This window comes from Tamandua tetradactyla, chromosome 12 (assembly GCF_023851605.1).
Source record: "Tamandua tetradactyla isolate mTamTet1 chromosome 12, mTamTet1.pri, whole genome shotgun sequence".
Classification (NCBI taxonomy): domain Eukaryota; kingdom Metazoa; phylum Chordata; class Mammalia; order Pilosa; family Myrmecophagidae; genus Tamandua; species Tamandua tetradactyla.
Window position 1 is genome coordinate 18,751,457 of NC_135338.1, and position 26,187 is coordinate 18,777,643.

Below are 26,187 nucleotides of genomic sequence, written 5' to 3' on the forward strand. Positions count from 1 at the left end.
GACAAGGCCTCAGCACAGGGACCAGGTCCCAGCAACCCTTCAGCCTGGGCAGAACTTCCCCTTGGCTTCATGCCCTGCCCAGCCTCCACAGGTGGAAAGCCTGCCCACTCCTCACACCCAGTTCCGAGGTCAACCAAAGACACACACCTCCACCTATGAGCTGCACCTCCTACACAGGGCTCAATAAGACTTGTTTCGGCAGCCTTTTGGTGGGGAGGTATATTTAAACCATGGACTGGCCCAAACCAAAAAGCATCATGCATGACCCTGGAGAGATGCCCAGTTGAACTCCTGTGAAATATCTTTCTAAATTACCTCTCATTCCCACTTTGATCTAGCATGGGCACACAGTAAGTGTTCAATTAGTGTTAGTTAAATGAAAGTGTGAAGGGCAAGGTTTTTTTTTCCACTCTCTCTTTAAGGGGCCCAGAGGCAAATATAATTTTGCAAACTTCAATGCTTATTACTGCCCCAAACCATTCTGGTAGATAACTGAGAAGTGCTTATATTTAGCAAATTGTGAGAAAACCCAGTAGAAATTCCTCAGAAGTTTCCAGAGAGAAAATGCATTAAATAATAATGACCACTCCCAGGGGCACAAAATTTTACAGTTAATGACCCATTCAGGTTGTATCCTTCCAACAACCCAGTGGCACCAGCATTATGATATCCATTTACAAGATGGGAAGAGCGAGGCTCAGAGGAGAGCAGTGACTTCCCAACCTCCCTCAGGAAGTTTGAGGTAGAGCTGAGACTCCAGTCCAGTCATCTGGCCTCATCATCCTGTCCTTTTCCCACCTAAGCCCCCTGACTCATCAGTGGGTGGAAACCTTGATGAGATTTCTCCTCCCCACCCCAGTGCCGCAGGCACACATGTGGCTCCCGCACCATCATCTTCTTCATCAAGCTCTTCTTCTCTCCTTCTGGTTCCAGTAGATCCTGGCTTTTCTGGAGGGTGATGCCACTCTTGACCTTGGGGGAGCAGAGGGCAAATCCGCTGGGTGAGAGCCGTACCGACCCCAACTCTGTGAGTCGTGCGGGTACCACCCATGACCACCCAACAACTGGTGCTCGCTGCTAGCCACCAGCATCCGTGCAGGAGAAATGAAAACCACAAGAGGAGCTTGAGGTAGTGAAGATTTGAGAAGATCATGGTGTGGGTAGGAGTGGGATAATCCCCAAAGGCCAGCCTTTGGGGGAGAAGCAGATGTTGGAGGCTTTGTAGCATTCCCCCTTCCCTCCAGTACAGTCAACTAAAGGAGGAGAACAGGGAAGAACTGATAAGACAGGAAGGGTCCCAACACCTCAACCTAAAATTTCACCATTAGCACCATGGTTTGCTTGTTTTGGGGTGGGGGTGGGTTGTACATGGTCCGGGAATCAAACCCGGGTCTCCTGCATGGAAGCTGAGCATTCTACCACAGAACTACCTGTGCACCCCTTAGAGGCCTTTTAATATATCAGTTGGGTTAAGGCATCCTGCACCTGAGAGAGGGAACATTAGTTGATGTCCAATTTTATCTATTGTTCCATTATCTTAGGATAGAAATAGACAAAATAAACATGAAGTAAATAAACTAACTTCATACATAAAGAAAACAATAGAGTGGAGAGTGTGATAGAATTATGATGGCCACAAGTTCTTTCCTGTCTCTCTATCAATAGGTGGAAACTATTTTCCCTTCCCTAGAATCTGCCTCATCTTACAACTTGCTTTGACCACCAGAAAGCTATAGCTGTGGTGCTGTGCCAGTTCCTGGTCTACCTCTTAGGAGAACTGGCAGCTTCCACATTTTCTTTACCTCTAGAACCCAGCTGCCATGCTGTAAAGAAGCCAAGATCAACATAGGAAATGATGGAAGACCATGTGGAGAGAGGCCCGGGAAGATGAGCCATCATCTCAGATGTGTCAGCCCCCATGAGTGACCTTAGTCAACAGCACGTGGAGCAGAATTATCCAGCTGAGTCCAGTCAAACCTCAGAATCATGAGAAATAGGGCTCCTCCAACCTTTACCCCTCCAGCAGCCAGAGTAAACTTTTAAGTTTTCTTTGCTTTGTTAAACAGCAAAAAATAACTTAAATAGTAAGAGTGATGGTGGAGGGATGGCTAAGGATGGCTAATTTAGACAGAATGGTGAGGAAAGCCTCTCATGGGAGTTGACATTTAGGCTGATTCCTGAAAGACATGGAAGAGCTAAACATGTGAAAAACTAAGGGAAAGATCTGCCTGTCTCCCCAGACTAAACTATGAGTTTGCTGTTGAATTCCTAGTGCCTGAAACTGTGCTAAGCACATAGTAGAGGCTCAAAAACACTTGTGGAATGTCTGAGGCACCCAATGGTGTACCTTTGTGCAGGCACCATGCTCGGGGCTGTACATATGTTATCTAACATAAACTTCACTACCAGTTTATTGTACCCATTTTATAGATGAGAAGAATACTCCTGGCAGAGGAAACAGCAAGTGCAAAGGCCCTGAGGCAGGAATGAGGTTGATGTGTGAGCAACAGTATGAAGGCCAGGGTGATGGGTGAGGTGGGTGACTGGGAAAATGTCATGGAATAAGGACAGGTGCTCCCAAAACGCTCAGCCTCTTCTTGATCCTGTCACACTCTCTCCAGCCCCTGCTCTATACTGCCCCAGGGACTGGAACTTATCCTTGAAGCAACCTGGGGACAGGGTCTTCCTCCTGCTGCCCAACTTCACTGGTTCATGCTGCCCATCTGGGTTCCCTGTCCTGTCCTGGAAGGATTCCCTGCCTCTAAACTCCACCCATCTCCTGGTCTCACCCACCCTTTGAGGGTCACCAGCTGTCCATGGTCCCCCACCCTGTCCACTGCCCTCACCGAGGCCTGCAGGTGTTGTACTTCAACTGCTGACTTGGCCTTCTCTGGATTCTCTTACTGCGTGGCCAAGACCTGAGTTGGGTCTGACTATGTCCTGGAAAAGGCCATACCATAACTGCCCCTTTCAGAACTTTTTCTATAGTTCTCAGTAAGCTTTATTGAGGATCTACTATATACCAGGCATTGTTCTAGATGCTTGGGATATGGCTGTGAATAAAACAGACAAAAATCTTGAGGCTACATGCTGGTGGGGGAGACTGACAACAGATAAGATGAAGAAGCAAAGTGAACAGTGCATCAGGTGGTGGTGGGTACTGCGGAGATGGGAGAAGCTGGCTGGAGGAACAGGGAAGCTGGGGGCTATGGGATGGTCTTGGGGGTGCCCTGGGAACGTCAGCTGGGGGCTTGGGGGGGGGGAGCGTACCAGAGTCATTTTGCCTCCATCTTCTTGCTTCACTGATACCTCCTCTAGGAGTGTGGCTATGTCACTGAAGCCTCTTGCATGCCGGAGTTTCAATGAGGATAGAAGAGGGAGGGTAAAGAAGGGTTTACCTAAGGTGCCATCATCTCATTTGTCCTCCTCCAATGGGCTCCTCCAATCTTTAATTTCCCCACAGCCAGACTGAACTTTTAAAAGTGTAAATCAGCTCTTGTTACCTCCTCCCTTTAAAACCCTTCCAGGGTTTCCAGTGAGCTAATTTACACTTTAAGCTTCACTAAGCTTAAAGCCAGCATCCTTGCCAGGATCTTCAAGCCCCTGTGCATGGCCAGCCCTCCTCTCTCCACCACACCTCTCCTCCTTGCTCCACCTCCCTTCTCGCTCCTCTCTCCTGGCCACCAGGCTATGGCCACACTGGCTTCCTTTTGGTCCCAGGCATGCTCCCTGCTCAGGGCACATGTAGTTTCCACTCCCCTGCCACACATTGCCCAGCTGGGGCTCCCCTCCTCCAGGCCTCTGCTTGCTGCCACTGCACTGAGGCCTTCCCTGATGCCCAAGCTAAATGAGGCCCTGTGAGCCTCTCATGTATCACCCTTGCTCTCTTCTGTCAGCAGATATCATCATTTACAATTAAATATTTATTTGTGATAGTGGATATGTATTCTTCTGCCAGCCCCTTCTTTTGGTAGAGTAACCACTCTCTTTCCCGTGGGCTACCCATTCCACATAGCTTGGCGAGGCTGAATTCTGCAAACCCCACACATCACCCCTTTTTTATGCAGAGGTGGGCTGGAACCCAAGCTTGGGTCATCTGAGTGCCCCACTGATTCGGCCATGAGGGTGGGCATTTTGTTGAGCTGGGCCAATAGAGCCCCTTATTGAGGGCTGGGGGAGCATAGAGGGAGAGCAGACCTTTCCCCTTCTGAGATCAAGGTCACTAACTTCTTGCCTGTGAGAGCTAGAAGTTTAAGGGCATCTTGGCCACCAGAGGCTGATATGGAGGGATGGAACCAATAGAGAAAAACAGCGGTGAGGGTGAGAGAGAGATTGAGTCCTGATGTCATGTGAACTTTGGGACCCAGCCTGGTATAAAGCTTGACCTACTTCTGAACATTTTGGTTATGTAAACCAATAAAGTCCCTGTTTCGTTTAAGCAACTTTGGGTTGGATTTTTATCTCTAACAGCAAAAGAGGACACTCTTATAATGAAGAATCCCGGCATTATAGAAAATGCCTCTTCTTTTTTTTTTTTTACTGTGTAACATATATACAAAGCAAAGAAAGAAAAAGCAATAGTTTTCAAAGCACTGTTCAACAAGTAGTTACAGGACAGATCCCAGAGTTTGTCATGCACTACCATACGATCCTTATAGACAGTGTCTCTTCTAAGACCTGGGTTGGCCCTGGGTTTTCTCATCTGCCTCTAAAATGATTCTTAACATGTAAATCAGATCATGTTACACCCTACTTAAAATTCTTGAATATTTACTGAATTAACTAATTATTCAATGCCCAGACACTGTGTGAGGCACTAGAGAGCCAGCCATGAATAAAACAGACATGATTTTAGTTATCATGGAGTTTACAGACTACTGGGAAAGACAGAAAGTAAATATATGTATGATTCAGGACCTTAAAGTATTGTACCCACACTATAAGGAGACCTGCTACACCCACACACATCAAACACACAAACACAGGGATTTCTAGGAAATTGTCTCCATGCTGAGCAGATTGTGAGAGGAACTCACCTTGAAAACTAACCACAAACCTGAATTTTTCATGGACTTACAGCCTAAACTCAAATCATCTGGGTGTTCTACCTGTGAACTAAGTTTAAAGTGATCCTGTTCCATGTGTCTGGTAGTACCCCAGACACATGGCAGAAGCAAATATAAATTCTCTCTCTCAAGGGATCTCCCTTCATTATAGATCTCAAAAAATTCCCATAAATAATTTTCCAGGAAAAAGTATTTTTTAAAATTGCAAGGAATACAATAAGCAAAATTGCAAGGACTACATAAGCAAAATTACTGAGTATCATGAGCTAAACCAGCAGAAATAAAATATAGCAGAACTGATTTGCAAAGACTTCAGATATTGGAACTGTCAGACACAGAGTATAAAATAAATATCTAACTGTATTTTTAAAAGTGAAGAAAGGAAAAAGTAAAACTATCTCTTTGCAGATGACATAATCTTTTAATGTAGAAAATCCCAAGAATCTGCAAGGAAACTATTAGAGCTAATAAACAAATTCAGCAATGTTGCAGAGTATGAGATCAACACATAAAGATTAGTTGTGAGTCTATACATCACTGATGACAATCCAAGATGGAAATCAAGAAAACAACTCCATTTACAATAGCATCCAAAAATATAAAATAAAATACCTAGGAATAAATTTAACCAAGGATGACTTGTATGCTAAAAACTATAAAACACTGCTGAAAATAAAGATGACCATAATAAAAGGTGAGACATCCTGTGTTCATGGATTGGAAGACTTATTATTGTTAAGGTGTCAGTACTACACAAAGCAATCTAGGGATTCAAAATCCCAATTTTTTTTCCCAGAAATAGCAAAGCCAATCCTCAAATGTTCATGGAATCACAAGGGGCCCCAGATAGACATATCAGTCTTGAAAAAGAACAAAGTTGGAGATCTGTCATTTCCTGATCTTAAAACTTACTTCAAAGCCATGGTAACCAAAACAGCATATTAGATAAGACATGCAGGTCAAAAGAGCAGAATCAAGAGCTCAGAAACAAATCCACATATCTATGGTCTACTGATTTTCAACAAGAATGTCAAGTATTTTAATTGGGAAATAATAGTCTCTTCAGCAAATGGTGCTAGGAATTGGATACCCATACATGAAAGAATAGCTTTAGACCCCTATCTCACATCATAAGCAAAAGTTAACTGACAATGGAGTAAGGATCTAAGCTTAAGAGAGAACTTAACCATAAAACTCTAAACGTAGGAGAAAACCCTCATGAATAGGACTTGGCAATGAATTCATAGACATGACACCAAAATTGCAAGCAACAGAAGAAAAAAAATCAATAAAATGGGCTTCATTAAAATCGAAAACTTTGCTGTATCAACAGACATTTCAAGAAAGAGAAAAGACAACCTACAGTGTGGAAGAAAATAGTTGGAAACCATATATCTGATAAGAGTTTAATTTCCAGAATGTATAAAGAAGCCTGGAATATCCTGTACAGGAAAACAAGGTAAAGAACTCAAGCATAATGTGCATATGTCAATGAAACACAAAAGCTTGCTTGATGGTGATTCCACTGCTCAAATTAGTGGAACATTGGGATCACAAGAAATAATGATAGAAACAGATTATAGTCCATTGAATCAACCAGGAAACCATAAGTCCATACTTATATAAACACACAAACAAATATAAATAAATAACTTGAAAATTTGATGAGGATTGGGATATTTACATATCCCCACAAAATACTTATTACAAAGAGGGTAAATAGAAACTTCACAGTGGAGAATCTTGACAGAAACCACCTTATTCAAGTGATCAAAGTGAATATCAATAGTAATGGGACAAATCAAACTCATGCCCCACCTGACAGAATGCAGTGAGAGAAACAGCTTCATGTCTGTGATATCCAATCATGAGGAAACATCAGATCAACCCAAATTTAGGCACATCTTACAAAATAGCTGGCCTGTAACCCTCAAATTTATGAAGGATATGAAAGTTGAAGAAAGGCTGTGGACCAAGGAAACTAAATAGATTAGAGACCTAATTGCGGCAAATGATGCTGAACATGGTCCTTTTTCTCTAAAGAACATTACTTGGCAATTAGTGACATTTGAATGGGGTCTGTGGATTGGATGGTAGCAGCACAGCAATAGAATTATCCTGATTTTTGATGGTTGTATTTTTGTAAGAAATACACACTAACATTCAGGGATGATGGGGCATCATTTGGCAACTTGTTCTCAAATGTTTTGGAAAAAAGAATTTTGTGCTGTACTTTCAACTGTTCTGTAAGTTTTTATTGTTTCAGAAAATTTAAAAGAACAAAGAACTGGAAACATTTTCAGACAAAAAAAATGAATAAATTTGTCATTAGGAGAACTCACCAAAGGAAATTCTAAGACATGTGCTTCTGGAAGAAGGAAATTAATCCAAAATAGAAGGTCTGAGATGCAGTAAGCAATGAAGTACAAAGAAAGAGGCTAATATTTGGGGAAACATAAGAATATTGCATAAAATAATAATGATGTTCATGGGGTTAAGAAAAAAATTAAAATACTGTAAGAGCATGCAAGTTGTGGGAAGGGAATTAAATGGGGTTCAAGTGTTCTAAAGTTCTTAAATTGTGTGGGAGGAAGATAAATGTATTAATTTGATCTTTGATTAAATATGCACATTGTAACTTCTGGAGAATTACTTAAACACTTAAAAGAGTTTAATTCCCACTGTAGAAAAGGAAAAAAGAAAGGAGAAAAGGAAAACAAAAGAAAGGCAGAGAGAAGAACATATTTGTAGGACAAATAACACAAACATAAATTAGTAAATAGGTATCTAAATAGTCTATTATGTATATTAAATATAAATAGACTATGGATTGGAAAACAGTATAGTAAAGTCAACAAGGAGACCTAAATTGATCTGTAGTTTCAATGAAATTCCAGTGAAAATCCCAGCCGGTTTTTATTTTATTTCATTGTTTGGAAATTGACAAGCTGTTTCTAGAATCATTTAGGAAAAGTAAAGCATCTGGAACAGACAATCTTGAAGAATATCAAAATTGGTGGACTTAAACTACAAGATATCAAGATTTACTCTAAAGCACAAGAAACAATAAAGCTGCTAGAAGCAAATATATAAGAAATTATTTTCGTGACCTTTGGACATGCAAAGATTTCTTAAATTGGACACAAAAAGCAAGAGCCAAAAACAAGTAATTGAAAAATTGGGTTCTTTAAAAATAAAGACTTCTGTTTATCAGAAGACTTCATCAAGTCACAGACTTGCAGAAAATATTTACATTACATATATCTGTAAAGAACTTATATCTGCATTATATAAAAACTCCAACAAATCAAATGAGCAAAAGACTTGAATAAGTTCTTCACAAAAGAGGACATCCAAATTACCAATAATGATATGTAAATATGTTCAACATCATTATTAGTCATTAAGAAATGCAAATTAAAATCACGATGAAATATCACTAGACACCCACCAGGATGGCTGTAATTTTTAAAACTGACAATAACAACAGTTGGTGAGAATGTTAAACCATTGAAATTCTCATACAGAATTTGAGGAAGGGTAGATTAATTCAACTGCTTTGAAAAACTGGCAATATCTATTAAAGCTAAAATATGCTTACTTTATGACCCAGAAATTCCACTCCTAGATAAATAGGCATATCTGTGAACCAAGATAAATAAGTGTATCTCTGTACCAAAAGATGTGCACGAACATGCCTTTTGGCAATTTTGTTCTTAACAACCAAAACAAAAACAATTGATAAAACAGAAGAATGGATAAACAAATTGTGATATATTCATACAATAAAATACTACAAAGCAATAAAAAATGATCAACTACTGATAATACAACAATACAGATGAATTAGAAAGACATGACAGCAGGCTAAAGAAGCCACAGTCAAAGTAGTACATACTGTAATACTGTATGATTCCATTTATAAGAAGTTCACGAACAAGCAAAACTAACCCAGGGTGACAGAAGTCAGAGAATTGCTACATCTAAGGCAGTGGTTCTCAAACAGGGGCAATCTATCCCCCAGTGAGATATTTGCTAATATCTGGAGAGGTTTGTGTGTGCCGTGGCAGGGGTGGAGGGGGGTGTGGAATTGCTCTGGAATCTACAGTGTAGAACCCAAGATTGTATCTCACAGTGCAAAGAACAGCACCCTCTCAGCAAAGAATTACCTGGCACAAAATGCCAGTAGTGCCAAAAGTGAGAAACCCTGCTGTAGAAGGAGTATTGAGGAGAAAGGGGCACAATGGTAATTTCTGGGTATCCTGGAAATTATCTGTATCTTGATTTAGGTGGTATTTACTGGGACACATGCATATGTAAATGTTAATCAAGTTGTATACTTGAGATTTGAGTGTGTACGCTTTACACATTTTACTGCTATAGGTTGCTACTCAAAAAGATTCTTAGAAGGCTAATGCAAACAATTTGAAAATGCATTTTCAAATTGCATTTTGTCCATTGTTTACAAATGGACAAAATGCTCCTATTAACATACAAAGATTGCTAGGATAAAAAAAATGGAATCCACTATATGTTAATTACAAAAGACATCTAAAAGATAAGAATACAGCAGACTGAAAATAAAAGGATGAAAAATATATATAACAATCTATAATCAAAAGAAGCCTGGTGAAAAAAATGAACTTAACCAAAGATATAAGGGACCTGTATTCTGAAAACCACAAAACATTGCTGAAATAAATCACAAAAGACCTATATAAATGGAAAGACATTCTGTATTCATGAATTGGAAGACTAAATATTAAAATGTCACTTCTATGCAAATTGATTTACAGATTCAATACTATCCCAATCAAAATGTCAACAGCTTACTTTGCAGAAACAGAAAAGCCAGACTTCAAATTTATTGGAAGGTAAGCTGCTCTGAATATCCAAAAACATCTTGAAAAAGAAACATGACGTTGGGAGAACTCTAACATCTTGATTTTAAAGCATATTACAAAACTATAGTGGAAAAAAAAAGCATGGTATTGGTATAAAGATAGACATATTGATCAATAGAATTGATTTGAGAGTTCAGAAACAGACCCTCACGTGTATGGTCAATTGATTTTTCACAAGACTGTCAAGTCCACCTAACTGGGACAGAGTAGTCTTTTCAACAAGTGGTGCTGGGAGAAATGGATAGCCATATCTGAAAGAATGAGGGAGAATTCCTATCTCACCCCTTATACAAAAATTAAATCAAAATGGATCAAAGACCTAAATATTTAGGCAGAACCATAAAAACTTCTGGAAGAAAATGTAGGGAAGCAATTCAAGATCACATGGTAGGAGATGGAACATGAGCAACAAAAGAAAAAAATATATAAATGAGACCTCCTCGAAATTGACAGTTTTGTGCTTCAAAGGACTTTATCAAGAGGGTTAAAATGTAGCACACTCAAGAAGATAAAATACTTGGAACCAACATATCCAGGATATAAGGGTTTAATATCCAGGTTATAAAAAGAGATCCTACAAATCAACAATAAAAAGAGAAACAGGGAGGTGCAATGGTGGCTCAGTGGCAGAATTCTCGCCTGCCATACCTGAGACACAGACTCGATTCCTGGTGCCTGCCCATGCAAAAGCAAACAAACAAAAAAGACAAACAGCCCAATTAAAAAGCAGGCAAAGCCTTGAATAAACAGTCTTCCAAAGAGGAACTACAAATGACTAAAAAGCACATGAAAAGATGTTGAATATCTCTAGTCATTAGGGAAATGCAAATCAAAACTACAATGAACTATCATTTCATGCCTACTAGAATGGCTACTATTAAAAAAACAAAACTCTACAAGTGTATTAGTTAGGATTCTCTAGAGAAACAGAATCAACAGGAAATATTTGTAAATATAAAATTTATAAAAGCATCTCATGTAACCATGGGTAGAGTCCAAAATCTGTACGGCAGGCTGTGAAGCTGATGATTCCAATGGAGGGTCTGGATGAACTCCACAGGAGAGGCTCACTGGCCAAAGATGGAAGAAGAGTCTGTCTCTTCTGAATCTTCCTTAAAAGGTTTCCAGTGATTAAGCATCACTCATTAAAGATGACACTCCCCTTGGCTGATTACAAATGGAATCAGTTGTGGATGTAGCTGATGTGGTCATGATTTATTTCTATGAAATGCTTCATAACAAAAGACAGGCCAGCACTTGCCCAATCAGACAAACAGTATGATCACCTGGCCAAGTTGACACATGAACCTGACCATGACAGTTCACCCTTTGTCAACTTGGCAGCTGTACTCATCACCTTAAACATTACCTAATTTCAAAATACAAAACAATAAGACACATTTTTTTTCTCACCTAAGAATACTCAAATGTCCTGCATATGACTGGAAACACATTAAATCTCTCCAGAATAGGGTGCAAGTCCTTGGGTAATATTCATTCTTAAACTTGATATCTTACTATGTAAATAGTATAACATGAACAAAACAGCATTACAGTCCTCATTTCTGTAAATGATCACGTGGTTGCAGTTCATATTTATCACTACATTCTTCCACTACCCATTCCATGTTCCCTTTACCCTCAGCAAGCACTTCAGCTGGCCATGGTTCTTTGCCTGGTGGGGTGACCCAAACCTTCATTCCTGAAGTTTCAGAGCCATTGGTAGTCCTGCTGGGATTGGGTTGTTGCAGTTTTCCATTGATCTTAATTACAGGGCTTTGTAGTACTAAAAGGTGCCCTAAAGGATTCCCTATATTCCAGGAAAACTCTTCTTCACCTCCATTGTGTAGTTGCAGTCCTATGTCCCCCTGATAGCCAGATTCAATCACCCCAGCCAGCAATGTAATACCCTTCTTGGCTTGCTGATCTAGGGGCATGAGTAGCCCAAAGTGACCAGGTAGCTGTCTTAGATTCCAGTTCAGTGGAATCATTGTTGTTCCTCCTGTTGGAAGCACTCCCCCATTTGGAACTAAAACCTGCAGACTAGCAGAGCTCAGGGTCACGGGCACAGGAAGCAAAAATTTTCCAAGTGGGTCACTAGGGGTAATAGTAAATAGTACCACTCTCATTTCCACCCCTTGGTTCCTGGACCCATGGATCCTTGCTATAGGAGAAACAACACCATACAGCGGATGCTGATTCAGAACATACACAGCTTCCTGGAGAACATTACCCCAGATGTTCAAAGCATTGCCAGCTAGTTGGCACCACAATTGAGTTTTCAAAAGGCCATTCCATGTGATAATGCACCTGGCAGCCTCTCCTGGCTTCTTGGCTCCATTGACTCCCAGCTTCAAGCTGCCTGTGGCTTTCTGTCTCTCTGTGTCTTTACCTATATGGCCTTCAGCAATAGGATCAAGACCCATTCTGATTCATTTTAACCACATCTTAACTCAAGTAACCTTATCAAAGATCCTACTTCCAAGGGGCTATACCCGGAGGAATGGGTTAAGTTTAATAATATGTTTTTCTGGGGTAAATAAGTCCAAGCCACCAAAACTGGTAAAGATAACCATATGGGTCATTTAAAATGCCAATATTATTATATCTTATTTTTATTTTTATTTTTAAAAGGTTATGAAATCCAAATGCATAGAAATTAATGATAAATCTATGATTTGGGAAATAAAGTATAAAGATAACATTTGTAACAAAGACAACAAAAAGGTGGGAGCATGGAGGTGTTCCTATAAAAAGTGTATGTGTATGCTATTGAAGTTAAGTTGCTATCAAATCAAACTTGATTGTTATAGATTTAGGATGTTAAATTTTAGTCCCAGGGCGACTTCAAAGAAAATATATGAAAAGTATAATCAGAAAGAAATGAGAAGGGATTCAAAATGGTACAATACAAAAAAATCAAATAAATATGAAAGTAGGAACTAATTGGAGAATTAAGGATAAAAAAAGATAAAACTTCAAGACAAAATTTAAAAATGGCAGAAGAAACTCCTACAATATCAATATATTTACTTTAGATGTAAATGGATTAAACTCTCCAGCCCAAAGGTAGAGATTGGCAGAACAGATAAAAAGCGTGACTCAAGGGTATGCTATTTACAAGAGACTCACATTCATTTCAAAGACACAAGCAGGTTGAAAGTGAATGTATGGGGAAAAAATATGCCATACAAGTGTGAGAAAGCTAGGGTATCTATACCAATATCAGAAAAAATAGACTTCATGTAAAAAAAACTGTTACATGGGACCAAGACGGTAGCTATATACTGATAAAAGGGCTGATTCAAAAGAAGCCATAACAATTATAAGTATATATATGGACTCCAAATATATGAAGCATTACTGGCAGATTTGTAAGGAGAAATAGATGGTTCTACTTCATTAGTAGAAGATTTCAATACAATACTTTCAATAATGGATATAACATCTAGACAAAAACCAAAAAGGAAATATAATACTTAAATGATACTCTAAACCAAATAGTCTAGCATACTTATATAGAATACTTCACCAAACAACAGCAGAATACATATTCTTCTTTCGTGAACATGGATCATTCTCCAGGATAGACTATGCATATTGTCCAACCACAAAGGAAGGAAGCTGAAAAAGGAAGGAAAAATTACAAATATGTGGAAATTAAACAATATACTGTTAAACAACCAATAGGTCAAAGATAAAATTCACATGGAAAATTAGGAAATATCTTGAGGTGTATGGAAATGAAAACACAACATATCACAACTTACATAGCAAAGTAAGTGCTGAGAGGGAAATTTATAGTCTAAGTGCTTACATTCAAAAAAGAAGAGGGGTGCAAGTGTTGTTCAGTGGTGGAATTCTCACCTGCCATGTGGGAGACCCAGTTTCAATTCCTGGCCCCCGCCCCATCTCCAAATTGTTTTGTTGTTTCTGCAATAACAGTATAGTCACATGGAAAAAGAATGAAATGTGACCCACACCATACAGCATACAAAAAAAAAAGACCTCAAATCATACATCTAACCTCACAACTAAAATATCTAGGAAAAGAAGATCAAACTAAATCTAAAGTGAGCAGAAGGAAGGAAATGACAATGATTAGAGCAGAGATCACTGAAATTGAAAATTAAAAAAAATAAAGTAGCAACAAACCCAAAAGTCGGCTCTTTGGAAAGATCAAAAAAGCAAACAAAATTTTAGCTAAACTGAAAAAAAAGGGAGAAGACTCAAATAACTAAAATCAGAAGTAAAAGGGGGACACTACTACCAAACTCAGAGAAATAAAAAGGATTATAAGAGAATACTATGAACAATTGTACACTAACATATTAGATAACATCCATGAAAAGGACAAATTCCTAGAAACATGCAAACTGTCTACAGTTGCTCAAGAAGAAATAGATCTCAACAGACCAATAACTAGTAAAGAAATTGAATCAGTAATCAAAAAACTTCCCAACAAAGAAAGCCCAGGACCAGATGTCTTTACTGGTGAATTTTACCAAATACTCAAAGAAGAATTAACAGCAAACAGGCTCAAAGTCTTCAAAAAACATGAGGAGGAAGGAATACTCCCTAACTCATTCTATGAAACCAACACTAAGATAACAATTCCAGAAGAAAAGACCAATATCCCTTATGAATATAGACGCAAAAATCTTCAACAAAATATTAGCAAACTGAATCCAGCAATACATTAAAAAATTATAAAACATAATCAAGTGAGATTTATCCCAGTTATTTGAGTATGGTTCAATATAAGGAAATCAATTCATGTATTACACCACATTAATAGAATGAAAGAGAAAACACAAGATCACCTCAATTGATGCAGACCAGGCATATGCCAAAATATAACATCATTTCATGATAAAAGCATTTACAGAGATTCAGAGTTAGAGTTCCGCAGCTCTCAAAGTCAGCATTATTTCATACAGCAATTGTTAAAGAAACTGAAAAGGAGATCAGCCTACAATTAGAGACATGAATGAAATGGATCTGGTGAGGACTAAAGTAAATCAGAATACAGGACAAAGGATGATATCATCTGTGTTTTTAAACTTCAACTCCCATGTGAGACCAAAGGAAGAGATGTCTGGTCCAACGTTTAAATTTTCTGTAGCACACTAATTGAACCTGTGTGGTCAGTTTATTGAAACAATATAATTACATAGAACCTAGACTAAGGAATGGGTTTATCATTTGATAAAGTTGATGTAAGACCCAAATATATTCCAGAGTATTTGGAGCAGAAAATAAAAAGAAAACTATTTGCAAAGTCCCCTTGAGGGACTAGAGAAAAATGTGGAACAATTAAACCTCCCCACCTGGGATATTCCTAATATTCTCTCAGGCAATAGGGATTCCCAATTTAATAAGCCAAATACTCAATCTTGAGGCTTAACCTTATGAAACTTTTCTACAAAGGCAAAGCTAGACCTGCATCTAATTATGCTTAATACTTATCCCCAGAGAACCTCTTTTGTTGCTCAGATGTGGCCTTTCTCTAAGCCAACTCTAGAGAAATAAAACCACTAACCTCCCTCCTATATGGGACATGACTCCCAGGGTGTGTGAGTCTCTCTGGTAATGTTAGAATGCCTTATTGACCAAAAAGGGGAAAGGAATTGGAACAAATTAAAGTTTCAATGGCTAAGAGATTTCAAATAGAGTCTAGCAGTTATCCTGGAGGTCACCATTATGCAAGTTTTAGCCAGATGTTGCAAACTATCACAGTATGCCAAGCCTCAACTAACAATATTCCTGAAAACCCTAGAGCATGCCCTAGGCTCTATCTAATTCTCTATAAAATTTTTCTCAATAAGTTTATTTTTCAGAAACTGATAGGATGCCAGATAAGCCCTGAAACCAAAAGGTATCAGTCTCTCCAAGAATATCAACCAATTTCATTTCTCTATCCCATAAGATCAACACCCTTTCCCAGCACGAAGAAGTTAAAATGGTCAGATATCCCTGAAGAGTAAGAAAATGATCAAATGAGAGGGAGGAGGTGTAACTGAGAAATTAGGACTTAACAAATGACAGTGACTACTGACTCATGTTTGATATTACTTTTTAGTGTATAGTGCTTAAGAATAGCTGGAAGAAAATATCTGAAATTTTTGCACTATAATCCAGTAACCCTGATGTTTGACAATAATTGCATAACTAAATTGCAAAAAAAAGCCAGTTGCCCATGTTTGTATGGATCTATTTCCAGATGTTTTCTTCACTGAAAATACCATAGTATCTTAATTAATCTACCTCTATTATAAGTCTTAAAATTGGGTAGAGTGAAATACTAGTGGTCAATAGAAGGGAAGATTAAGAGGTAAGGGATGTTTGGGGGTTTCTTTTTAAATTTTTATTCCTTTTCCCGGAATACTGCAAATGTTCTACAAATGATCATGGTGATGAATGCACAACCATGTGATGACACTGTGAATTATTGATTGCATACTTTGGATGGGTTGTATGATGTGTAAATATATCTCAGTAAAATTACATTTTAAAAATAAAGAAAAGTATTTGGCACACACACACACACAAACCACTTAGAAAACTTGGAATAGATGGAAACTTCCTCAACATGATAAAGAACACAGATGAAAAACCCACTGCTAACATCATAATCAATGGTGAAATACTGAAAATTTTTCCTCTAAGATTAGGAAAAAGGCAAAGGTGTCCCCTGTCAACACTGGTATTCTGCATTGTACCGGAAGTTCTGCCAAAGCATTTAGGCAAGATAAATAAGAGGTGAAACTTTCCCTACTTACAGTTGACATGGTCCTGCATAAAAAATCCTCCCCAAAGCTGCTAGAATTAATAAACGAATTCAACAAAGTTGTGAGGTACAATATCAATGCAAAAAAATCAATAATATTTCTATCACAAGTAATGAACAGTCTGTAAAGGAAAGCAAGAAAAATTACATTTACAAATGAAGCAAAAAGAATCAAATATCCAGGAATAAATACTATATGCAGAGGACATGTACACAGCAAAATATAAAACATTGCTAAAAATATCAAAAAGACCTAGATCAATGAAAGAACATACTGTGTTCATGGATTGGAAGACAAATTATTAAGATGTCAATTCTACCCAAAGCAATTTATAGACACAACACAATCCCAATAAAAATTCCAACAACCTTCTTTGCAGAAATGGAAAAACCAATTATCAAATTTATATGGAAATGTAAGAGGCCCCCAAAAATCAAAGCCATCCTGAAAAAGAAGAACGAAGTTGGAGGACTCACATTATCCAATCTTAAAACTTATTACAAAGCCACAGTAATTAAAGCAGCATGGCACTGGGAGATGGAAAAGGCACAAAGATTGATTGAATTGAATTGAAAGTTCATAAATAAATCCTCACATCTATGGCCAAATGATCTTCCAAGGGTGCCAAGTCCACTCAACTGGGAAATAATAGTCTCTTCAACAAATAAGCTTGGGCTAGATTCCATATGCAAAAGAATGTCTCACACTATATACAAAAATTAACTCAAAATTAGATCCAAGACCTAAATGTAAGAACCAAAACCATAAAACTCCTAGAAGAAAACATGAGAAAGAAGCTTCAGGACCTTGTGTTAGGCAATGGTTTCTTAACTTTACACCCAAAGCCCAAGCAACAATAGAAAAAAATAGATAAATGAGACCTCATGAAAATTAAAAACTTTTGTGCTTCCACAGATTTTATAATGAAAATTAAAAAGACAACTTACAGAATGGGAGAAAATATTTGGAAACCACATACCTAGTAAGGTTTTATTATGCAGATTATATAAGGAAATCCTACAACTCAACAACCAAAATATAAACAACCCAATATAATAATGGGCAAAAGATTCAAATACACATTTCTCCAAAGAAGATACACAAATGGTCCAAAAGGCACGTGAAGAGGTCTTCAATATCATTAGCCATTAGGGAAACACAAATAAAAACCACAACGAGGTGCCAATTCACACTCATTTCAATGGCTACTATAAAAAATAGAAAATTATAAGTTTGGATGAGGATGTGGAGAAATAGGACCACTCATTCATTGTTGGTGTGAATTTAAAATTATGAAGCTGTTATGAAAGAACCTTTAGTGGTTCCTCAGAAAATTAAGTATAGAATTATCATATGACTCAGCAATCCCACTTCTAGGTATATTTTCAACTTATTTATGGGGCCAATATAACTTTGATTCAAAACTGCATAGGAAAACTACAGTCCTATTTCATTTATAAACATAGATACACATATTCTAAATAAAATAATGGCTAACCCAATCCAATGGTATTATCACAGTAGAATAAGAGTTTAACAATAGAGTATCTGTAAATGTAATTCATCACATTAATGGAATGAAAGAGAAAAATAACATGATTATCTCAGATGCTTAAAATTCATATAAGAGAGTTCAACACTTTCTTATGATATTTTTTAAACCCTCAGATAACTAGAAATAAAAGGAAATTTAATTTACCTGGTTAAAGGCCATACCAAAAACTCTCAGCGTATTCAATGGAGAGAGGTTAGACTGTTTTGGTGATAGTAGATGCCTACTATCTTTGTTATTCTTCATCACAGAACTAGATGTCCTTGCCCAGGCAATGAGAAAAAAATAATGAGATGTAGGAATGGAAAAAAGGCGAAACTATTCAATGATGACATCATCATCATCTACTTGAAAGCCCCAAAACCAAAAGAAAAGCTAGTAAAACTAATGTGAGGGTAGGATAACATTATTGGATGCAAGATTAATTTACAAATCCTAACTGACTTCTTTGCAGAAATTAACAAGGTGATCTTAAAATTTCCAGAGTCAAAGGACCTAGAATAGCCAAAGCAGTCTTGAGAAAGGACAGCAAGTTTGCAGGACTCACACTTCTTAATTCCAAAACTTACTACAGAGAACCAGCAGAGTCCACATAGCCAGAGACCATTGGAGGTGGAGAAAGAAAATGTCCTCGGGGAAGCCGTTGAAGAAATCTTGAGAGAAAGCTAAGCAGATGTTTCCCTATGCATTTTCCAGCTGAGAGAGAAACCCTGAACATCATCAGAATTTTGAGCCAAGCAATAAATTTTGAAGTGACCCTTGTTTTAAAATGGCAGATAATCTGGCAATATTATCTGGAAGGTAGATTTTAAAAGCTATTAACTTGGATATTTAGCAGAAGAGATTTTCAAATTAAGTGTGGAAAGTGCAGACTGGTTTCCCCTTGCAGCTTATAGTGAAATGCAACAGGAAAGACATAAGCTGAGAACTGAACTCTTGGGTACAAAGAAACCAGAAATTGATGGTCTGGAGAAATTTGGGCTTTGGAAAAGGGAGATCCCAGAGAATAGTGCCCCAATTGAGGATTTAACCAAACATGGAGACAGTCAGACATTTCTGAAAGAGCCAGGATTGGAGATGGAGTTATCCAGGTAGGATTTGTAGAAAGTACTCTTTTCTGATGATTATGATCCCAGCATACTGCACAGAAAATGCAAGAGTGTTTGGCTTCTGTATAAATGGAACCACTGCCAGCCTGGACTAAAAGGGACAGAAAAGGGACAAATTGAAAGAAAAATAACTTCAAAGGCAGAGCCATGGAAGTTGAGGTCTGATGCCAAGAACCCTGTGTCAAGAGAGAGGACTCACTCATACACTTGGAGAGAGTGAGTTTTCCCCAAAGGCAGAGGACAGGAATTTTGGTACCCCAGGCCTCAGAGAGGGTGGAACACATTCCATGGGGAATGTGGATAGCCTTGCTGCCACTGAATAGTTCTGAGAGTGTCAAGTGTGTGCCACTGAGATGGCAGAGAGCCTGGGTGCTGCTCTAATGATTGGAGAGGGTGGAGCCGAGAAAAAGGTGGTCTCCTCAATGTCCTTCAAGGTTGTAATTCTTACCCCAGAATTTGAAAAGAGCTGGGCAGCTGCACAGACCCTTGGAAAGGGTGGGCTTGCCTCCTTCTAAAGCCCCAAGGATAAATGATTCTCAGACTTTGAAATCTAATGGAGTTTGCCCTGTAGGTTTTCAGAACTGTTTGGGTCCTGTGATGCCTGTGTTCATTCCAATTTCTTTCTATGGAAATGGAAACATCTATCCTATGACTGTTCTTCCTTTGTATATCGGCAGTAAATAACTTGTTCTGAGTTTTACAGGTCCAGAGTCAGAGGAGAATTTTGCCTTAAGACAAGCCATGCCTGTAGCTGACTTTGATGAGACTTTGTACTGTTTCTGACTTTGTATTGTATTTGTGTTGTTACTGATATGGTTTAAGGCTTTGTGATATTTGATGGAATGAATATATTTTGATTTGGAAAAAAAACATGTCTTTTGGGGATCCAAAGGATGGAATGTGCCAGTTTGAAATTATTATGTACCCCAGAAAAGACAAGTTCTTTAACCCATATTCAGTATTGCTGGGTGGGATCTTTTTTATTGTTTCCATGGAGATGTGACCCACCCAATTGTGGGTAGTGCCTTTTGCTTAGATGGTCTCTATGGAGATGTGTTTCCAACTATTCAGGGTGGGGTCGCTTACTGGAGCCCTTTAAGAGGGAACCATTTTGGAAAAAGCTTTAGAACCAACAGCCAGAGACTGTTGGAGTCGAAGAAAGACTTAGTAGAAACCACTGAAGGAGCCTGGAGAGAAAGCTAGCAGATGTCACCACACCTTTCTAGATGAGAGGAAACCCCAAACATCATCAGCCTTCTTGAGCAAAGATATCATTTCCTGGATGCCTTAGTTTGGACATTTTTATAGCCTTGCCTTAATTTGACATTTTCACAGCTTTAGAACTGTAAACTTGCAACTTAATAAATTCCTTTTTAAAAAATTTCACTACAAAGCTACAGTAGTAAAGACTGTGTGGTACAGGCATAAAGATAAACATATAGACCAACATAATAAAGTTGAGAGACTTGCATTTATAGGCAATGTTTATTTCACATGGCTGCCCATAAATTCAATGGGGAAAGAACAGTCTTTTCAGCAAATGATGCTGAGGCAACTAGATATCCACAAGACAATGAGCAAAGTTAGGCCCCTACCCCACATCAAATAAAATAACTGACTCAAAATGGATAAAGACATAAATGCAAGAACCAAAATGATAAAATTTAAGAAGAAAACAGACATAAATATTCATGATCTTGGATTAGGCAATGTTTTTTTTAGATGTGACACCAAAAGCACAAGCAACAAATGAAAAAAAATAGATAAATTGGACATTATCAATCTTAAATAAAATTTTTATGCTTCAAAGGATACTACCAAGAAAGTATAAAAACTGACAGAATAAGAGAAATTCTTTGCAAATCATTTATTTCTAGAATATATAAAGAACACTTACAACTCAATAATAATTTCAAAATGGGCAATGGATTTGAACTGACATTCTCCAAAGAATATATGCAAATGGGCAATAAGCACATAAAAGATATTCAACATCATTAGCCTTTAGGGAAGTGCAAATCAAAACCACAATATGATACATCCAGTAAGATGGCCATAATCAGAAAATGGCAATAACCTGTTTTGTCAAGGATGTGGAGAAATTAGAGCCCTCATAAATTGCTGGTGAGAATGTTAACAGTCTGGCATTTGCTCAAAAGATTAAACTGAGTTACTATGTGTCTAAAATATGTACCCAAAAAAAGAACTATCGCCACATAAATACTTGTAAACAAATGTTCATAGCAGCATTAATCAAAACAGTCAAAACCTGGAAACAGTTCAAATGCCCATAAAATGATAAGTAGATAAAGAAAATGTGATATATTCATACAATGAAATTTTATTTGGCAATAAAAAGTAATGCAATACTTAAACATGCTACAACATGGTACAATACTTAAACATGCTACAACATGGATGAACCTTGAAAACATTACGCTAAGCTTAAAAAGCTAGTCACAAAGCACCCCATATTGGATGATTTAATTTATATGAAATAGCCAGAATAGACAGAAAGTAGATTAGTGGTTGCCTAGGTATGAAGAGATAGAGGGAATGGGATGTGAGACAGTGATGGCTAAAGGGTGGAGGATTTCTTTTTGGAGTGATGAAAATGTTCTAAAGTTGATTGTGGTGATGGTTGCAGAGCTTCTGTCCCAATACTATTAAAGCCATTGAATTATACTCTTTAAATGGATGAATTGTACATGAATTATATCTCAATAAAGCTGTTTTTTTTAAAAAGATCAACTTGCAGAAATGAAGTCCCACTGCACCATCATTCCAAATAAGAATTATATTCGAAAATGAGACATGATTCATGATAGCAATAAATACTATAAAGTGTCTAGAAATTAACCTATCAAAGAATGCACTAGACCTTTATGGAGAATTTTTTTCCTTTGTAAAGGAAAACTTGAGTAGATGGATAAATTAATAACATTCCAATAAATGCCAGTGAGATCTTTTGAAAACTAGACAAATTTATTTTTAAATGTTTAAAGGAGAATGAAAGTCTACTAACAGCTAAGTCAGTGTTGAAAGCAAGTTTTAAAGAAAGATTCTGACTCTATCAGATGTGACATATTGCAGAGCCATAGTAATTTTTTAAATTACAATATGGTATCACTGCATGAACAAACAAAAATATATTAGGAGAAGATATTTATAACATCAAAATCTGAAAAGGGATGATTTTACCAAACTCTGCCTATTGGGAGTGAGGCACAGGCTCCAAAGGAGCCCAAGGCCTGGCTCAGAAGGGGCCTCAAAGACCCAATAGAGGTGAAGTGAGCCTGCCTTCTACACTGGAAAAACTTTGACCTGAGACACCCAGGTTTGAATTCTATCAAGAAAGAAATTTTGTTGAGTTAAGGAAATTGAAGCTCAGAGACATCAAGTTGCTTGTTCCTAGTCACACAGCCAGCAGAGATGGAGTATTAGATCCCTTGCAGATAATTAACTAATATACTGCATGTATGTTGTGTATGTCCTGTATGTCCTCTCCCTTCTCTACAAGGCTGAAATACTGACTGCTTCCAGGTCAATGCCTACTCTGTGCATTCACCTTAGCCTTACTCACCCTCGGAGATGTCTTGGAAGGCTGTGATATCCTTGTCCTTGGTGTTGGGAGTGGAGACCCCAGCAGGGACTTGCACCCCTCGGCACCAGCCGTCTCACTCCAGCCACCCAGATTTTCCTCCGGGGTCATGGTGTGGATGCTATGACCTCAGAATAATCCTACTGGCTGCTCACTGTCAAGGTGGAGGTATCACTAAAGATGAGGCTGGAGCCCAGGTTCAGGGTCTCATTGGCGCCCAGGATCAGGGTCATGCATGAGGAGGGGGAGAGAGCAGAGTGTGGTACATGGCTGCTGGAGTGCTGGCTGATCACATCGGTGGAGCCAGGAATTAGGGTCACAAACGAGGCCTGAGTCAGGGTCATGTTCAAATCAGATCTGGGGTGGCCATTTGAAGGCACATTAATGGTTCCCATAGAGGTGGTATTCCAGACTGTACCAAAGGCTCTTTTCAAAATAGACCCAGTGTTATTATGTGAAGCCAAAGGGATGGTCTCACTCATGTCTGGGATTAGGGTCCCCAAAGAATCTGGAGCTGCATTTACATCCAGCCTGGAGACATTTCTTGAACCCACCCTGAGCAGCTGATTGGAGTCAGAATCTGGAGAAGAATTTAAGGCTGGAACAAGGAGAGCTTTTGAACCTGGCCTAGAGATGCTGTGACCTAGAACCAGGGCCTCTCTTGACGGGGGCTTTATAAATGGGTTTGACTCTGGCCCAGAAGGATTGGAGTTGCTCTGAGCCAAGTCCAAAATCTTGCTGGAGAAGGAATTGAAGGCCTCCTCTGAATTTAACCCACAGTGGTTGCCTGAGCTCAGACAAGTGGTTGCAGGAGAGCCAGGGTTTGAGGTTGGGCTGAGGGCCCCACGTGAGTCAGGAGTTGAGACATGACTCGAATCCAGGCCTAGGGCCTCACTGAAGTGGGATCTGGTGATCTGGAGGGAGGCTGGTATCAGGGTCCTGTTCTCACCAGGTCTGAGGGTGTCATTAGACATCAGACCAGGAGCCTCCTCCGAGAGAGGACTCAGAGCTGGGTTAAGGTCTGGAATGACAGCTGCCTGGGGACTCAAGGGTGGATTCAAGGTAGGAACGAGGGCCACGTTTGGGTTGGGCCCAGAAATGGGGGCCTCAGTGGAATTGTGATTTGGTGTCATCTTTGAATCTTCACAGAGTACCAGACTAGTCTCTGGACTCAGGGCCATGCCCAGCCTAGAGGTCTCTCAATACCTCTGCCCTCTTTCCTCCAATCACTGACTGCTGAGCTCCCTGCATTACTCCTGAGAGAGAGAGAAAGAAAGCAAATGTGACCAGGCCATACCTATTAAACTTTTCCATGGCTCCCCAATATCTTTAAGAAGAAGGTCCCTTCCTGTGGCTTTTGGGTCTTCCATGACCATGCCTAGTCCATACACACTGCTCTTCCCCTTGCTGTCCTGATTCCAGCCATAGCCACGGTTTGGGTTCTTTGACCATGTCCTCCTTCCTCTCAGCTCACTTCCCTTACAAATGCCTTTTGGCCTGGAACCTTCTCCCATTGTCCTTTGCTAATTCTACTCCTCCTGACAAAACACCTTATTCCATGGGGCATGTACAACCAGGTATACAATAGGGAATGTTTACATACTAGGACAAATGAGAAATCTCTCTCACCTTAAGGTGGAAAAAGGAAGGAGGAACTTCCTCATGGATAACCCTATTTCCAGCCACCCGCGTGTGATTTAAGGACCTAAGTTCACCAACAAGAGTTGCTGAACATAGGGAGATTATGATGCTCCAAACTGGAGATGAACCCTTAAGTCACCAGAACTACTCTATAAATGGCTGAAACACAAGATTCCCAAAGCAGCACAGACAGAGCTGCCCACCACCCTTAACAGTTTGCCTGTGCTAAGCGAGGTAGGCTGCATGGAGACCCAGATGGTCATCATAAACATAGCCCAACTCAGCCTAGCAATCTAACTGCTCAGCGAACTCCCTCATCCCCCATCCCACCCCACCCCACTCCCCACACCTGGGCTACCCTCCCTGTGGGAATTGTGGAGGGCAGCTTACCTACATGCATGGTGTTCTTAAGCAGGAGTGGGCCCCTAGGAGAAGACAGAGAAGGGGGACAAGTCATGGGAAGAGTGGCTTTTTCAACCCTTACAGGCAAAGTCTACAGGCCAGGCATGCATATCTTCTAAGCAAATTCCCCTTATGTACACACACACACACACACACACACACACATACACACACACAATAGATATTATTACCCCAATATATACATTATATACATGAAGAAAGAGAGGTCAAGGAGAGGACATTCACTCATCTCATTGTCTTCAGGACAAAGTCTTCAATCCTTAGCAGAACATCTCTGGCCCCAGCCATCTTTCCACCCTCCTGGACACTCCATCATATCCCCTTACTCCCTCCATTCTACTCTCACTCAAATCCCCCAAGCAGCTAAGCTCCCTGGGTTAGGTCAAGACCTTCCACAGGCTGGGAACCCCTTTCTCCACCTTCCTTCCCCAGTTAATGCCTACAGCTTTAACATTTAGCTCAAATGTTGGGAACCTTGCTGGCCCCTAGATGGCTGAGGTCCATCTGTACATATCCAGGGCTCCCTGTTCACTTCCCCTTTCCTAGCAAAAGCATCTATCTGGCTTCCCTAGTGGTCAATAAGCTCCACTAAGAGCAGGGACTGTGTCTGCCTTGTTCTCTGCCAGTTTCTAACATCTAGCTAGCACATGGCACACAGTGAATGTTCAATAAATACTCAGGTTCATTGTCTCACCGTTCTTCTCTTCAATTGCTCCTCAATTCTTTCACTAACTCTTTTGATCACTCCTCTATTTAGTATTCATTCATACACTAACTCATTCACTAAGACATTTACGCACTTCACAAAATGTGTGATGCATCTTTATAGCTTAGCTTTGAAAAGACCATAGACTTGGAGTCATGTAGTCCTGGTTAAAATCCCAACTCAGCCTCTTACTAGTCTGAGTGAGCTTACTAGTCAGAGGGGGAAAGTCCTTTATCCTCCTCATTTCTAAGTCTGCTAGCCAGAGCAGTTGTAGTTTTAGTGTCTGGCGTAGTGCACATGGCCCTTTGAAGGTCTGATACCTACTCAGTCCATTATTTTCTGCCAGACACTGCAGCATAATGTCTGGCATAGACTTTCTGCCAGAAACTTTCTA

General features: G+C 39.2%; 1 protein-coding gene across 1 annotated transcript in view; it reads right to left on the bottom strand.

Annotated features, from left to right (window-relative positions):
* LOC143651354 (maestro heat-like repeat-containing protein family member 7) overlaps positions 1 to 25,156 on the bottom strand; it is a 122,833-nt gene extending 97,677 nt beyond the window's left edge. The window contains 6 exon segments of the mRNA XM_077122296.1: positions 889 to 972; positions 3,271 to 3,343; positions 23,002 to 23,074; positions 23,077 to 23,151; positions 23,154 to 24,279; positions 25,055 to 25,156. Of these exon segments, the coding sequence (XP_076978411.1) occupies positions 889 to 972; positions 3,271 to 3,343; positions 23,002 to 23,074; positions 23,077 to 23,151; positions 23,154 to 24,204 (1,356 nt within the window). The 5' untranslated portion in view covers positions 24,205 to 24,279; positions 25,055 to 25,156.
* Positions 25,157 to 26,187: the final 1,031 nt, after the last annotated feature.